At 45.2% G+C, this 18023-nt stretch overlaps 1 protein-coding gene and 1 long non-coding RNA gene across 2 annotated transcripts; one reads left to right on the top strand and one right to left on the bottom strand.

Moving 5' to 3' along the window:
• The first annotated feature begins 26 nt into the window (after positions 1–26).
• On the top strand, positions 27–7368 carry LOC142908089 (uncharacterized). Its single transcript, XR_012931587.1, has 2 exons — positions 27–511; positions 6747–7368. It is a non-coding gene; the product is annotated as an uncharacterized LOC142908089 (long non-coding RNA).
• Positions 1984–11844, bottom strand: LOC142908088 (uncharacterized). Its single transcript, XM_076058288.1, has 4 exons — positions 10973–11844; positions 8154–8286; positions 6744–6932; positions 1984–3183 (listed from the first exon to the last, which is right to left on the bottom strand). Exons 1-4 carry the CDS (start codon positions 11131–11133, stop codon positions 2938–2940), a joined length of 729 nt encoding a protein of 242 aa, XP_075914403.1. The 5' UTR covers positions 11134–11844; the 3' UTR covers positions 1984–2937.
• Positions 11845–18023: the final 6179 nt, after the last annotated feature.

Genomic DNA, 18023 nt, shown 5'->3' with positions numbered 1-18023 from the left:
GCGACGAGACAACAGCAGAGGGAGGCCAGACTCAGGAACTTGGACGTCCGGGGCGGCTTCCTGCGTCCCGTCCACCTGCCGCCGAACTGCAGCGCGCTCGGCACCAGGGTGACACCGTTGAGGAGGAGGATGCTGCTGAGAAGGTTCGCCGACTTCGCCGGGAGGACGACGATGGCCATGAGCGCCGCTCCGAGGCCGATGAAGCCTTCCAGCAGGCAGTTCTGGGTGACGCCCAAACAAACTCAAGGACATTGAGACATAGAGAGATTGAGGATTGTTGGAATGGTGAAACACACGCCAAACAAACGCCGGGGCTATCGTGGTTTGTTTTTTAAAGGCCTAATTGTCGTCTTTGTACAAAACAGGTTACAACTGCGCTGGCCAACGTTGGTGAGGCTTGGGAAAAAATCAACCCCCACTGATGGACATGGCCCAACGTGGATTAACGACAACAACAAGACCTCCTTAAAAGGAATGCATACATCAAGGCCCCGCAGAGTTTGTTATTAAGGTTGTTATTGTTTCTAGATTTGAAGCTTTCGTGACTGCAAGGATCCATACTCTTCGGTTCAATTCGGTAAAGTCACGTAGGTAAAAAATAAAAACAAAAATCACGACGTTTCGGCCAAAACACAAGTGGCCTTCATCAGGTGAAGGAGACCGTACTGTCACGAGGACAGCGTTGGAGTGAAGACAGTCCAGCCCAGGTCGCGTCCTTTTAAGCTGTGTGGGAGGACACAAAACGCTTTGGCAAAGGAATTAGCATAAAATTACCGTAAAGTGCAATAGGACCGGCAAGGAGGGGGGAGAGGGAGAGGGGAGTGTGAAGGGGAATGACCGTAACGTAGAGGACCGGCACGGGGGAGGGGGAGGGGAGTTTACAAATGTGGTGTGAAGTGAAATAAGCTGCAATGAAAGTTCGGTATATCACTACTTGGATAAATATGCTGTACCATTGAATTTAGTTTAATGTTTGGTATGATTTAGAACATCTTTCCAATGATTGCTTAATTTGAAACCATCTTCTCGGTTGAAATTGTTTCTGTGTTTGTAAATCTGAATTGCCTCGTGGATAAATCTCTGATGAAAACCCGTGGCTTTACAAAGGACCTTGGTATCGGAGAAAATGATATCGTGATCACCCACAGCGTTGTAACAGTGGTCAGCTACGGCAGAAGAATTCGTTCTGCCGTGTTTCAAATCTAATTTGTGCTCACGAATTCGGTCAGAGACATGTCGTTTCGTCTCCCCGATATAGCAATCACCACAAGTGCAGCTCAATTTGTAAACCCCGGGGTACTAAATCATACCAAACATTAAACTAATTTCAATGGTAGTATATTTATCCAAGTAGTGATATACCGAACTTTCATTGCAGCTTATTTCACTTCAAACCACATTTGTAAACTCCCCCTCCCCCCCCCCCCGTGCTGGTCCTCTACGTTACGGTCATTCCCCTTCACACTCCCCTCCCCCTTTCCTCCCTCCTTGTCGGTCCTATTGCAGTTTACGGTCATTTTATGCTAATTCCTTTGTCAAAGCGTTTTGTGTCCTCCCACACAGCTTAAAAGGACGCGACCTGGGCTGGACTGTCTTCACTCCAACGCTGTCCTCGTGACAGTACGGTCCCCTTCACCTGATGAAGGCCACTTGTGTTGTGGTCGAAACGTCGTGATTTTTGTTGTTTTATTTTTTACCTATGTGACTTTACCGAATAGAACCAAAGAGTATTCTGTTATTGTTGTTAATTGGCCTTGGGCACCACTGCCAACGCAGCTGCAGCATCCCCAACATACTCTTTCCACATTTTGTATGTCCAGCAATGGATTGTCAAATGACTCCGTGAATGATATTCATTGTTTCATTTTTGTTAGCGACATAGACACGATGTTGCTGCTGCGAGGTAATGGTCAGCACAGTCGACGTGCAATTCCTTAAGCCGCCGGGTCTATCTCCCAGTGCGGCAGCTGAAATAAACGGGCGAGTTTGTGACCTCTCCTCGCTCTGTCCACCCAGAACCAAGTGTTGTATACGGCCCTTTTTCCACAATTAATATCCATAAGAATATTTACGGATGCATACACATAGATTTCTTTTTCCTTTCTGTCGTGACAAACAATATATATTTTTAATAATGAATAAAACCCGTAAGCCAGAAACACGAAAAACCAGATGTCGGTCATAAACAGACCATTAAAAAAATAAAGAAATAATAAAACTCTCGAGGCGAGGATGTTAGCAGCTATCTGCGAAGATCTCCAGATGAACAAGAGTTTGATGTGCCCTAAGGGAGGTCACGCAGAGGGAAGCCCATCGCAAGCCAGAAACGAGGACGCCCACGGGTTAAACCATATATATATTTTCCTCTGTCATTAAAACAACGGTTCAAAATTAAAAGGCAACAACAAGAATAAGATAAAAGTAGCGAGCCTAACGCTCACTCCAATTAAGAACAGGCCACCAGACACATCAGTGAATTATTATCCAATGATTAATTCGCTATCAAATGATTTTCACCTTTAATACTCTTACTGTTAAAACAAAGCTTGGAGCAAGAATACCGAGTCACATCAAAGGTTATCGAGAAGGAATGAGACAACGAGCAAACTTGCGAAAGAGTTTAAACAATATTCCAAGCAACCCCGACCACCTTTGTCTCTCTCACAGCGCGGAGAAGCAGGAATTACACCTTATCACAAGGGGCCATCTGGAAAAGCCAGCCGGGTTTGATGAGGAGACACACCCACCCCACACACGGCAACCAGGCAAAGAAAATTTTAAAGAAAATTGCAAAATAATATTAATAATAACAACGTGTTAACCTTACACGACATTCCATTATAGAACCTTACAGAACCAAGGGATATGGATTGCAACAATCAAGAAATGGACCTCTTAAACTCAGGATGATAATTATTTTTCTTTTTAATAATTCCATCATAACAATTCGAACCTCGGTAAAACCGAGAGGTGTCGGGAGGACGTAGTTACAAACACGAGTCTTGGCGAACATGGGACCAAATGGTATTTGAGAAAAATAAGTCGAAAGTATAAAGAGGTGCTCCCGACCACCTTTGTCTCTCCCGAAGAGCGCGAGAGAGGAATTTCACGCCAGGGCAACCAGATCGTTATCGCGGGGACCATCTGCCACACACGGAACTTGGTAGTAGCCCCCACCCCACCCTGCACACGGGCAGCAAAAGAGCGAGCGAGCTTTAAGTTAAACTGTCACACATTTATAAACACACAAAGTGACGAAAATTAATAAACTAAGTAACAGCCAAGGTAACGGGGTGGATTAGGCTGGTAGAATGTGGAGTCGAAATGATATTTGCAAAGTATAGAGAGATGGGAAGATCCCGGCCACCTTTGTCTTTCTCTGCAGCACGTGATAAAATGCATACGCTCGGAAGAGCATCTTCACTTGGAAATAAATCAAATACTATGAATCACAAGCAGGATCATAACTGTGTATGATAAGATACCAACTGTGATGTGAAATGTTAAACTTAAAAAAAATCTTAACCATTTCTTTGTGCGTCGGAACGCGTACGGAAAAGGGGGGGGGGGGGGAACCCGCCCCTCTCTCTGGGTGGAGGGATTAGACAACCAGACGCCACCAAGATGAATCAAGGTGTCTGTTGTCTTGATGTTTATGGCTTGAGGAAAGACCCGAACAGGACCGTGTCATAAATGACACACACACAAACATACACACTGACACACGAACCCCCCCACCACCGACACACGAACCCCCCCCCACCGACATACGATCAGATCAAAGATAGCTCCGCCTCGTGAGGGGGAGCCGAGAAGGAGAGAGATTTTTGGCATAAAAAGGAGCCGTTTCAGCATTGAAATCAGCTCATCAGCCCTCGGGGCCAACTCATCAGCCCTCGGGGGCAGCTCAACAGAAGAAGACTCATCTCAACTCAGCTCAACAGAAGAAGACTCATCTCAACTCAACTCATCAGCCCTCGGGGGCAGCTCAACAGAAGAAGACTCATCTCAACTCAGCTCAACAGAAGAAGACTCATCTCTACTCATCTCAGCAGAAGACCCGCTCAACTCATCTCAGCAGAAGACCAGCCATCACCGACGCCGGAGACGTCTCTACAACTCGCAGAATTGGCGAGTGTCGCCGATTGGCGACCCGCTGCCGCTGTTAGCGGCCAGCGCCACCACGAGCGAATCGTGAGCCTGCAATCTACAACCGCCGACGACGGAGCACCAGCGCGCCGCTGCGGGCGTGCTTCTAACGCCGTCTACCAGACGGTCATCTCAGCTACAACAACGCATCTACTCGTTCACCAACGTCCGTCGAGTCCGAACCAACTACTGAAAGAAGAATCAACTGATACGTATGATACACTGCCCCCCACTACACGACAAACCAGACGTCTGCTTGACGCAAAGAATCGATTCCGAACATTGGCCTACTCTTTCACCACTCATACCATTCAACACACACACACGGGTCATTAACAAAGCCTAAAAACCTCAAGCCATTGAACCATCCGTGATTGTGGAAACATCGCAACGACCGAGTGAATAATCCATCGTTTTTAAGAGTGTTCATAATTTTTCTCTGTAATATTGTGCTGGGGCTGTACTTCTAACCGCATAAATTACCAACTGACCCATTAACAAGGATTGATTCTTGGCACCTCACCACGGAGCGCCGCTCGCGGGGTTGAAGAGCAGGTTCAACCGGTTCCCTGTCAGGGGTCTGGCCACAATCAATTAAAAGATTGGCCCGAGATAAGGATCTCAAAAGGAAACATCGCCACCCATTGAGTCGCGTTGAGAAGTTGATTAGGAATACTTGAGTCGTTCGTTAATATTTGTCTTTCTGCATAATCTTGCCGGTATCCACGAATGAAATAACGAATTCAAACGCATATTTGTGCCTCCAAGAATAATACTGGTTGGAGTGCCCTGTCAACGAGTAGCGTTGCATAATAATCAGTCATCCTATTGTTAACAACGTGACAATAATTGCATTAAGGGCCGCGCATGATCAATGACCGAATGCTGTTTTGTGTGACAATTCAAGTAACGAAGCCTTGTGGCCAACGAGTGGTGTTGATAAGGCAATTCGAAGTATTTCAGTCGAACGCTTTAAATTCATAATCGTTATGAATCAATGAACGAACATCAACGTGGTACTGTGCTGACGATTTCAAGCATAATAACTTCGCATATCAGGATGTATTAAGGATTGGATACGAATCAAAGACCAAGTGCCGTGTTGTGTAACAATTCAAGCATACGAGTTTGCATATTATAAAGTTAAGGTTTGATAGAATAGTTCGCATGTTTTTAATCTCTCTCTCAACAACCGATCGATTGCGTTACGCGTCGGGAATTAACCACAGGTGCCGCTATCGAGGTGAAACAACGCAATCGTGATGGTATCATGTTAACGCTGTGTTGAAATTCCAAAATCCCGAGATTGAGTTTTTATATTATCCAAAAATTAAAGTTAGCTAGAAATAAAATTGATTAAAGCAGAAGGTTTGTGTGTGATTCTTCCTGAAATTCTGCATAATATTGTTCTGCGTATGAGATCTGAATCCTGGGGACCTATCATAGGCACACTATCAACACACATAATCCATAATGTTCAATCGAGAGTAATCGTATCCTTATCGATAATACGGAATTAAAGAGCAGAGTCGAATCGTCTCTCTCTCATTCACGCTCACAACGCCTGCGTCACTGCATACGATTAATTGCGTTATTCCAATTCATAACACAATCCTCGTCACCGAGGCTCGACCTGATAATCCATAACGACCTGCATTATCATAACCACGCCCACTCGCATAAATTAATACGATTATCTCTCGAATCAACATAATTTATGCGCATAATTACACCAATTAACATAATTTCGGATAAATTATGCAAATCTCAAATTTCATTTAATTTTCATTATTTTCATCAATTTTCATAACACCTATATATACAACACAAGGGGGGGGCGGGGGGGGGTCTAGCAGAATCATTTACATTTATACTTGAGGAATGCGATGAGCTATACAACTCTTTTTCTTAGATGTCCATTCGAGGTGGGTCAGATCGTTACAACAACAAACAATACAAAAAAACACGTAAGTGTAAAGTATGGGGAAGATAAGCAAATCACTTATAAACAGGATTTACAAAAAAAAACTTTACTTTAGCAGGTAAAGTCCACTGAGCTATTAGCTTCTTTTTCAGAAGCCATAAACGATAGCTCAACGAAGTGGCTTATCACGTGGACATTTATAGCAGCCAAATACTCCACCCAGGGAGAATATGCACACTCCAAATATACAGGCGTCAGAGTCCGGATCGAAATCACGACCTGTATACTAGGATAGGAATATAACATCTCGCCATCGCGGTGACCCATTCGCTTCCTCTTCCCTCCTCTCGCCCCTCAACTCCGTCTCTTTCTTCTTTTTATAGCTCTTCCGTTACCCCTAAGTATGCCTCTATCACTCTCACTCATTCCTCAATCATCACTCATTCCTCAATCCTTGTAACACGCCCGTGTACACTAGATCATTACATTCTGTAATTGTTATGCAAGCTACATCATAGAGTGCATTGGGAGAAGGCACTCTATAGAAATATAACTTAGATTAGACATGGGCTTGCAGCGTGGACAAGTAGGGCAGCACGCGTTGACAGAGCAACTTCAAGACTGCACCTTTGCTTTGACCTCTGTCCGTCTTTGTCTCTCTGAATCTTACCAGAGCGATCATCATCCGATTGGAGACATCGGAGTTCTTGAAGGCGAGCCGGAGGCCGCAGCGGATGGAGCTGAAGATGTTGGGGAGGACGCGAACGAAGGCGAGGACCCAGGAATAGAACTGGTTCTGGTCGAGCTCGCCGGCCTGCCTGGCGACCCTCTTCATCTCGGCCAAGTACACCAGGCTCAGCTGCATTCCATCACATTGCGCACGCGAGACAGAAAAAAGCGTCACGATACTCTGCGCATCCTATCTATATAGGGAATCCTCGTTGAGCGTGCGGAATTCACTCTCCGCGTCTTCTGCTTTCACGCAATTTATATTTTATGGAAGGTTTTTCGTTAAATGCGCACTGCGCCTGCTATGACGCGAGTCTAGTATGTGACAGACTTCTAGCTATAACGTGAATCTTGCTTGTGGCACACTGCTCGCTATACATGTGCAGTTAACCCTCCTCAGATTTCTGGCAACTGCCTGATGATGCTGGCTGTAACTCCCAGCGAGGCGTCCATACCCAGTTGGTGAATGTGTGTGGATCACTCTCGAACAACAACAACAACAACCACACCAATGGTGCTCAACGTCAATCAATAAATCAATGCTCCTGCTGCTGCTGAAGCAGTAATACACATTGATTGGCTGCACATTTGTTCAGTGACAACCTCATTAATTAAGTATGGCTTAAGTGTGATATATCTCGTCTACGTACACGGTTGTGCCTGTGTGTATCTGCAACATCTCAAAGGCATTGCTGTGTCAGCGGTTATGGTGAGGGCAGTGTAAAGTATTTCATGGCATGACAAAAAAAATATGCTTACAGAATACAATAAAACCCACAGACCGAGACGTCCCACAGGTTGTCGTCGATGAGACTAACAATAATAGCAACTGAGATGCCGACTACATGAACACGATGTGAGGGTTGAGATGACGAGATGTTATCTCGCTCGTCTGGTACACAGGAGCTCGTGGGTTCGATCCCGTCCCTGACGATGCCTATTTTATATTTAGAGTCTGCGTGGTCTCTCTCTCCCCGTGGTCGTGTGGATTTTTCGCTGGATCCCCCAATTTTTCTCTCCACATTTAGAATCAACATCACGCGTTCAGAGTATTTAACTGCTATACATTTCCAAGTGATGATGATACATCACTAAGTTGAGCTATCATTTGTGGCTAGGTCGCTCATGACATTTTTATTCTATGCAACTCAGTGGGCTTTACCTAGTAAAATAAAAATTTGTTTTAGTTGTTTTCATATCGAGGGCATGTGTGTATGTATCTTGAGCTTCTTTCCCACTGTAAGTAGCCAACCGTGCTAATCGGAGGTGTGGGAAACGAATCGCGTGATCGTGCAGCAATGAGATGAGGCTGGGGAGAGAGGTGAGGGAGTTCCTCCTCCTTTCTCCTCACCTTGCTGAGCACCGCCGTTCCGAACACGGCGAGGAAGAGCAGTGTCAGGAGGATAAACCTGAGAACCCGAAGACCCCGAGTTGAGGACTCCTGCTCATCGATGTCTGGGCGAATGTTGAACCTGTCCCAGGATCTACGGTGGAAACAGACGTTCGGTCGAGTCACAGTGAATGTTGTGTTGCGAAATTGCTCTCCGAATTCAGCTGCTGCTGTTGCTGAAGCTGCAGTAATGCATTAGATCTTTTGTTCACGTAACAACTTTTTTAATTGGTTGCGTTAGGTGGAGGAAGCTTTGCGACACAACATTTTACACATACGATCTGACCCGAAAATCGATTACGAAGCACGATAAGTAGTTGCAACAGTCTACACTTTGCTAGATTCAGTAGAATAACTTCAGAGCTTTAATCGACGATATTCGTTGCTAATAGGAAGAAGACGTTGACGAAGCAAATGGAGAGGAGGGCAAAAAAACAACCCTCTTATAACTGCGCAAAGGAGACTGGATCAGTGGACGCTGGGCATTGCACGAAGAGGCAAGGAGAGGAAGACCATGCGTGACCATTCTGGTCAGCGTGGACTGGGGAAGATGCCACTTTGTGACCGATGCTCACCCATGCCTGAAAGGAAATTGACATCTCCTGTCGCCGAGGCTGGAGCGATGGCAACCTCTGCGACATTGATCCCAGACGACGGTGACTCAAGCAGCTTGAGCGACGCATTCTGGGGCATTGCTTCGCTTTGCCAGAAACTGGCTGGCTATTAAAGCTAAACATAAGAGGGTCGGTTTTATTACGTAATTGTTTTTAAATATACATTTTAGTTTGTCGCCTACGATCGAATCACCCACCTGTTTGCTGGTGCTGCTGAGGTAACCAGGTTCACAGGGCAGTTGGCTGACCATGATTTGTCTCACGCACGCAGTAACTCCATTATATGTTTTGACGAAAACTTACCAGTGTCTCCAATGCCACCAATTGGGGGTGATACGGAATTCGCCAAAATGTTATTTGCGTGTTTGGCCATTGCCGTTTCATTTGAATCTCGCCCCTCATCCGAGGCTAATCGACGCACGCAGACAATGAACATAATCGAGGGATGCTGCAGTGTTTGCGATTCTCCCGTTGCGGCAGCTGGCCTCTGTCCAACCAGCAGTTCAAGTTGATCGACTGATCGCATGTGGTGGGTTAAAGTGTGGGTACCCCCACCCATTCAATACGTAATTTAGGCCCGTCTCGAAGAGTGGGCCGCATACAACCCTAGCGGGGGCCCATAGGACTCCCCATGGTGAAGGGAGGCGCTGCCACCAGCAACACCACGGTGGCGAGATGTTATCTCCCTCGCCTAGTATGTAGGAGGTCGTGTATTCGATCCCGACCCTGACGCCTATTGCGCCTATTGTATATTTGGAGCTTGCATGTCCTCTCTCGCTGTCTCCCCATGGCCGCATGGATTTTTTTGCGGGTCCTCCGAGTTTTCCCTCCACATTTGGAATAAAAATCACGCGTTTAGAGTATTTGGCTGCTATAAATTCCCACATGATGAGCCATTTGTTTGAGCTATCATTTGTGGCCAGGTCGCATGTGAAAATAGCTTTACAGCACAGTGGGCATTACTTGGTAAAATAAAATAGTTTATAGTTGTTTACTTGGTTTTAATCAGCTGATTTAGTATTCTTCGCTTAACGTACCTGACGGTATGGTTCACGTGTCGGCCAATAATCGGTCGTAGAAATATTCTCGCGTCATTGTCAAAAACGCCGACGAAAATAACGTTAAATTGCAAGCCCGTGATTTCGGGACTTAAATATATAAGGCGCTAAATACTAAGACACGTAAATAAGTATATATATGTATGTTGAACTTCTTTCGCACCGTACAGATCCAACCGTGCTCATTGGAGGTGCGAAAACATATTTCCATGTATACATATATGTGTATATATGTCTAATCTAATTACATATACAGGATATGAATACGGTTCTGAGTCACGTGTGCATGAATGGAGAGATGCGCGATTGGAATTGCATCGAGAGACCAAAACAAAAAAACATCGAGCACGCGGATCAGAGAACGCAGGCAAGAGTTCAAGTCACACATTTCACAGCGCGAGCTACCCTGCGTTACTCTCTGACACGTCGAAGCGTGCATTAGTGGTGCGCGTTTTTTGGGAATGCATCGTCGCGAATCGTTGATGGTGGCCGATGGTCAAAAAAATCCTCGCAGACTGACGAAGCAAAGGAAGGAATGCGTCCGGGGGTACATCCGTCTGAGAGGCAGAGCAATGAAATGTTCTCGCCGACGGGCGAGAACATTCCACAAAGCACCGTGAGAGATGACACCGACTTGAGGCGGTGTTCATCCAGCAGTGGATGGATCATGGCTGATGCTCACGATAATTGATGGCGGTTGTGGTTGTGGTGATTGTGGGGGTGGTTGTGGTGTAGAGAGTGGTAGTGTGGTAGTTAGAACGCTAGCACGCTAACTACCACTCGTACAGACGATTATCTGTATCAGTCCTAGGCCTCCCCTAGGTCGACTCAACCTCAAATTAGTACATTTTTGTAAAAATCGCCACAAAGGAGATAAAAGCGGCCGAGCGTGGAGCTGGCCACCCACTCCCGAGTGTGCCATTCCAACCTTAATAGGTGCTCCATAACAGCACTTGGGCCAACAGTCTGTTAAAGCTATGAGGTGGATCTGTTTCTTTTGCGGTGGTTATGGTGGTAGTGTTGTTGGTACTGTGTTGTTGGTAGTGGTGGTTGTTATGGTGCTGGTTTTGGTTGTAGTGATTGTGGTGGTGGTGAAACGTTAACTTACTTCTCGCATTGGATTTGGGGCTCCACTTCTTCTGATTGTGCTTTCCTCTGCACGTCCCTGCGTTCGTCCGCACACGGGCACTCGCATTTCCATTCAACAACTCCCGCCTCTCCTTTCTCTGGTGGCTTTAAGGACTTCGGTGATGCTTGAGGCTTCGTCATCGCCCGTCTACGCGTTTGGGAGCTCAAATGCCGGTGGTGGTAGAGTCTCCCTCTCGGGTCTCCCTTCAATAATCATTAAACCCCTACCTGTCTGCGATGAGCTGTGGCATGATTAATGGACATAACTCATCTGTAGAGCTCAACTGAGAGTAGTTGAGACAATCAGCCCAATAGTTTTATCTTTGAGATGCGATTGCGTTGATACGCTACACTCTTACAACGTGTATTATAATTGTCACACGAACTAGCGATAATGATTATTATAAAATTGGCAAGATTAGACTCCAGTGGTGAGGAAAGAAAACATCTGACACTGAATGCAGATATTTCAACTGTCTACATACGTCTACAGAGGCATCAGCACTGAGCCCTCTAGGGAGCGGGGTACTAGTCTCAGATAGCGTGGTAGCACCACTGATTATATATATCGAAAGGGAGCGATGACCCTGGGTTCAGTTTGACACCCTAATTTGCAAGTGGTCAATGACATAGCTGAGGGAGGCAGAGACTTGCTGAGCCACGGGGCATACATTTACAATGAGGAAGCTGATATTCTCTGCGGCTTAACGTTCACAGTCGCGATTTCGTGAGTTAATGTTCAAAGCAGCGTAATTCCGTCATCATCATTTTTTGCCATGAACAACATCAATCACGTCATCATCATTAACATTGAGTCATCAAACATCAACAACAGCGCCATCGCCATCATTAATTGCATTACCACCATTGCCACCATCATCATAATCATGATGAACATTAGCATCATTCATCAACATCACCCACCAGCATCGTTACCAATAGATGATGGAATCCCGACGCCACGTTGGTTGTGGGAGCTGTTTCGACCATACTTGACCACCATGCTGGGTCAGTGTTCGCGACGAGTAGGGTGGAGGGGTGGGGAGGGGTGGGGATGGGTGGCGCAGTGGTTGGCGCATTTCGCTACGAACCCAAATACCCGAGTTCGATTCCCCGCTCACGGCCAACATCGGCGACGCCTATCTGAACCGGTCCTGGGCCTCCCCTAGGTCGACTTAGCCTCACATGAGTATCTGGTGCGGTGCGTAAAAACATCGCCACTAGGGAGACAAAGGAGGCTGGGTGTGGTGCTGCTCACCCACCCTCTCGTGTGCTGTTCTGGCCTTCATAGGTGCTCGCTAACATCCCCTGCCCCACCAGTTTGTTCAGGCTATACGGGGTATCTGTTTGAAAGGGTGGGGAACGGCGGTACAGCGGTTAGCCCGTTGTGCTACGAACCCGGCCACCCGAGTTCAATTCCTGCTCACGGCCAGCACCAGTGACGATCACCAGAACCGGTTCTGGGCCTCAAATGAGTACCTGGTGTCGTGTGTAGCAAACATCGCCACGAGAGAGACAAATGCGGCCGGGCATTGTGATAGCTACCCACCTTCTCGTGTGCCGTGCAAGACTTCTCAGATGCTATTCTCTAACAGCAATTACCCCAACAGGTCTATTTAGGCTACACGGGGGACCTCTATCTTTAGAGGGGTGGGAGGAGGGGCGGCGGGAGGGTGGGGGAATTAGTTCTGAATCCTCTTGCCGTTTGATGTTCGCCGTGGTCGGGAATCTATGTGGGGGGCCGGGGTTCAGAAATAGAATAAGAAGTTGATTAGCCAAGTCAATAACACATTGAACTCTACAGCTCGTTACCAACGGTGACTCGGCCAGCAGACAAACACGCAGCAAGTGTTACAAATCAATAAGCAAACAAATCAAGAAGTAAACAACATATATACATCACTAACATCAAAACACTAGCAGTTTCCTAAAATAGTCTCATGGCACTTTGACACTTCCGTGTGATGCATGTTACCTGTCACGATGACGCCGTGAGCTCAGTGAATCCCCACATCCAAAAACGACCGAGAGATCAGGAAGTTGATTGTGTCGCCATGGTCATCATTGATAGCACGACCAAATATAGCTTTCATGTTGAATATGTTTGAACTCGAGGTGGTCGGGTGAGCAGAGGTCAAGGTGTTGCACCGCTCAGATCCTGGGTTCGAATCGAAAGAGCCACTTGTGATGAAGCTGAGTTCTGAAGTGTAAGGACTCGAGAGTTTTAGCCTAGTCGCTAATGACTCTACGAAACAATCGGACCCATTAATAAACGTTCTTGGGTTAGATCGCGTAATTTATAAATGTGTCGTAACCATCTTACTCTGATGTTACATCCCGTCTGACCAATATAGCATCTGCCACATAATAGAACACCAAAGAAATGTAAAATTATCTCAAACACAACTGTCGGCAGTGGCAGAACATGCTTGTCAACAAGGACACTCAATTGATTTTGATAACGTTGAAGTGTTGTGTAAAACTAATTATTACTGGCCAAAACTAATTAGAGAATCCATTGAAATTGAGATAAATACTTTAATCGCTATGACAGCTACAGGCTTAGTGCGGCCTGGAAGCGTATTATTAAAAAAAATAGATTACAATTCCAATTCCTTATAGGGGAATGAAATACTAATTAAAAACAATTGAATGATTACCAATCTATTATATAATTACAATACCCTCCCCCTCTCCGCCTCAAATCACTGCACCAGATTAGGTTATATGATGACGTCACCGTGCTGCTCTATTTAAGACCGGGAGTGGAGGGCTTCACTATTCTGGCAAATTGCCCGATGATGCTGGATGTAATTACCAGCGAAACGTCGTACTCAAAAATTCTAAATGATGTTGAATCACTCTTCAACACACCGGTGGGCTAAAGAAGAGAACTATTTGTCTTCTGTGAACGTGACACATTTTCTACTGGTTGGCCGTGTCGGGTGGTGGAGGGTTACGACACATTTATAAATAACGCGATCTCACCCAGAAACGTTTATTATGAATAATATAGGTCACGAAAGCCTACGTGTTAAACGGACCCATTAAGTTTACTTCTCGACTTAATTTTTAAAAATTTCTGTTGTATAGGAATACAAAAAACCAACGTGGTTTTGATTATTTTACAAATGTTACTTTCTGTAGCAGGGGAAAACGAAAGAATTTCCCCCAAATGCGTTGACCCTTTGGCGTTCTCTGGTCTAACAATGGTGAAACAATGCCATAAAGAAGGATCTCTGCTGTAGGCAAATCAGTTTTACAGACAATGCATATATTATCAAAGCAAGTTTCTTAACATGTTTTGCCACAAGTACTTGTGGTTAATGCACACCGCCTGTTTTTTTGCCAGAAAGGGTAAAACCGATTCGTATTGTTTCATCAGTGTCTTTAGTATTACTATGTTGGTAGTGGTGCGCAAGCACAAACAACAACAACAACAAACCAATCGGATTGGTCAATAACGCTTCCTTAAAATGAAACAGACAATAGCTGACGTTTTGGCCATATAAGTGGATGAAAGTTGCAGTCAGTAGTTTAAAATCATCCCACGGCATTGAGCAGGGTTTGTACGTGGTGACGTCATCACACCTCCCCCCCATCCCCCAACCATCCACCAACCATCCACCAATGCACGATAATATGAAGACAAATGTTTTGCTGGTTAGCTGACTGGAGGAAGGGTGACGTCGACAGGACGCGCGGGCTGCTAGTTACATTATAAAGCAAAAAGTGTTTACGATTAATAGTCTTTACATAAAGCACTGAGTGAGGGATTTCTGGCTTCAAATCTAATTTCAATCGTGAAAGGAAATCCACAAAAATCGTCTTGATCACGGAATTTGTATTGTTCCCTTCAACACAAACACGACCGCGCGTTGGGCAGGGCATCAACACTCATTAATGACATCCACCCTTTTCTTCACCCCGAGCCCCCAGCCTGTCTCACACCTGTTTATAAACTCTCTCTTCCTCTCCTCTCTCTTCCTGCCAATGTATTCTTTGCATTTTAGCCCAAATAATGCATTGGTGGCATCCTTTAACATTTGCCACCAATTTGCAGAGGCGAAATGTTATCTCCCTCGCCTTGTATGCAGGAGTTCGTAGGTTCGATTCCGACTCGGATGCCTGTATATTTGGAGTTTACATGTCTCTCTCCTCTTGGTCAGGTAGATGGGGTTTCCCTATACATTTCTAAATGTGCGTTTAGAGTATTTGGCTGCTATAAATTTCAAAATGATAAGCCACTTCATGGGGCTATCATTTGCTGCCAGGTCGCTTCTAAAAAAAATATATAGCTGAGTGGTCTTTATCTGTAAAAATGAAGAAAAGTTTATTTAATGGTTTAAAATCCCACATCCCCTTGTCACGCCTTCTTGCCCGTACCTTTCTTGAACAATTTCTCTGAGCATGGTATTTCGCTCTTTACGTGACCTCCACGTTCAATCACGGCTGAGTTCCGGCACGGCCCCGACCGCAGGATTAGAATGAGCGCAATGCACTTAGTGATTATCGCCTGGGCTTCATGATCATTTCAAAAGCATTAGAGATGCTCTCAAGGAGTGTACGGACCAAACCTATAATATGGGATTGGCTAATGCCTTCGGTTCCTGAACATTTCAAGCAAGTTTTATCTTTGCCCTTGGTATCTAATGTAACTGTCTTAAATACAACAAAATGTGCATTCTGATATGCAGTAAACTATGTATTAACTTAAAATGAGTAAACGCTCTGTATAGCATTTAACAATACCAACAGATTTTGAGTGTGGTATTGAGGTGTTCATTCACTGTTGGTAGCGTTGGCTGTGACCATTCTGTGGGTCGTGATTGATACGAGTTCACCACAGCCAGTTCGCTGATCTTGATGGTGATAGTTCAGGAAAGCGGGGATGTCCAGCACTTGAATGGTGTCTCTGATGTCTTCTGTAACAAAGGATGCCAGTCAGCGTTTCGGGGTTTGTGGCTCACTGTCACAAGGCAGTATCCACGAATCTTCCAGCAGGAGCCTTGACTTCTCAAGTGCACCATCATGCAGCGCCAGGACATGATGTCTTCTGTCCTCAAAACATTCACAAGATAGTCGCATTTGATGCTTCACAATCCGTCCACGTTGAGCTGCACGATTCACGGCGATGGACTAATCGGAAGGCTGCCGTGTCCTTCAGGGGTGGTCCATTTGCTTTGCTGCCATCGGTTTATTCGCCAGGGAAGACCGTATAAAGGTCATCGGCTGATGTGTGAAGGTAACACGTGTTGCTTCTTCTCTAATTACATGTGTAATCAGATAGTGCCATCTACTGGTTAGTAAAGGGAAGCACGGGTACAGGCACCACTATAAACATTATCCAATCCCAAAAGGGAGAGGTATTTGGGCCAAAGGTGAAGGGTGGGGCTGGCCGAGAAACTCCGAGAACCGGCTAGAAAGTTACACGAGAGAGCGTGGCCGGGGGCGGAGATTAGCCGCGCCTGCAGTAATATAAGCGGAGGCGGACTCGTGGTCGGTGTGTGGAGTCTTGGGTCCGGACTGCGTCGCTGCTCGCCGTCATCTCTCTCCGTCGTCCGGCCACGCGGAGCTCCACCGCCCTCACCAGCACGCCATCAGTCAGCGGCGAGGCCGGGAGTGGACGGGCGGGACCCGCCGGGAGATCACCCGTGTGTGTCGTCTGTGAGGCGTTAATATCTACGTGTGTACTCGGGAGAAGAGAAGATAACGTTGGCCTGTGTTGTGCCCATGTGTGAAATAAAGAAGAGTACCCTCTAAACGACGTGTCGCAGAAGTCGCTCATTACACATGGAAGGATGTCGGACATACTACCATTGCTGTTGCTTCACATGAAGCTGTGTACTGCAGAACACACATAAAGGTGGCCTCTTAACATAGTTGGCAGTTTTGATTTAAAGCTCTCGTGACTGCAGTAATTCATATTCTTAGTTCTTTCGGTAAAGTCACGTTGAAGGGAAACAACAAAATAATAATAAAAAAATTGTTTTATATATATTTTATTATTTTGTTGTTTCCCTCCAACGTGACTTTACCGAAAGAACTAGAATATATAGTTGGCAGTGTTTGTGTGACTCGAAATCTCATCTAAGTGGTTCTCGCTTGATCAACCGTAGAAAAATGAAACTACTCCCAATCTGGAAATTGAAACGTTATGATTTTGGGCTATGTGATATTCTAAACGCAAACCTGCCTTACCAGGTTAAAGCACACTATAAATAAAATAGAGATCAATTACTTGGTTGTCTTGGCTATGATCAATCTGGCATTAAACTGCTTCAGATAGCACGCATTCATTATAACTGGACCAAATCACCGTAAACAGTAATAGGTATTCTGTAGACCAGGGCCCGATATATTTACGTATTAATGTATTAGCACATTACTTTTAATCACATTTGTATCTCTGTATTGCCAAAAACAAACAACAAAGCACAATCTGAAAAATATTAAATTTCAGATTTTTAGGACCACGACGTAAAAAAATACATGATTGCAGAAAACATAGAAATGATACAATTTCAAATCAAGATTGATACAATTTGAAAGATAATTTACAGATTTGTAGAGGTGGATGTAGAACAGCGCTGCTCTATGAACCCGATAATCTCAGAACTATTTTGGTTACGGCCAACATCACTGTTTTGAGCCAGCTGGCCAGGATTGGAAAGAAAAAAAACCTAGCCCACTTAACACCCAGGAAACTGAAAAGCCGCACAGACCAAGATTTTGTGACGTGACATTAACATTTAAGACTCACAGTAAAACAACAAGCAACATTAAAATATTGATTAAATTCATAATAATAAAAAATTCTTAAAATATCACAAATGGTCCTCAAACTATTCAGGACACTTATTCCAGTGCCCAGCCAGGCTGCTTTTGGTATTTAATTTAAAACACCGCAAGCACCAACTTAAAAGCTGTGAGTTGAACGCCAATGTTTCTAGACAACTATGTTTATTTTACCATGCAAGGTCCACTCAGCCGTATTGTTCCCTTTCAGAAGCGACCTGGCCATATAGCTC

This window comes from Petromyzon marinus, assembly GCF_048934315.1.
Source record: "Petromyzon marinus isolate PM22_M1 ecotype Great Lakes invasive population chromosome 70 unlocalized genomic scaffold, UKy_Petmar_22M1.pri1.0 chr70_unloc.1, whole genome shotgun sequence".
NCBI classification, from domain to species: Eukaryota; Metazoa; Chordata; class Hyperoartia; order Petromyzontiformes; family Petromyzontidae; genus Petromyzon; species Petromyzon marinus.
The sequence above is the reverse complement of the archived record's forward strand: the minus strand, read 5'-3'. Positions and strand labels throughout refer to the sequence as shown.

Coding starts and splice junctions, on each gene's coding strand:
- LOC142908088 (XM_076058288.1), bottom strand. CDS start 11,133: ATGACGAAGCCTCAAGCATCACCGAAGTCCTTAAAGCCACCAGAGAAA. Junction 8,287..10,972: donor CCCCAAATCCAATGCGAGAA/GTAAGTTAACGT, acceptor TTTCCACCGTAG/ATCCTGGGACAGGTTCAACA. Junction 6,933..8,153: donor GAACGGCGGTGCTCAGCAAG/GTGAGGAGAAAG, acceptor GATGGAATGCAG/CTGAGCCTGGTGTACTTGGC.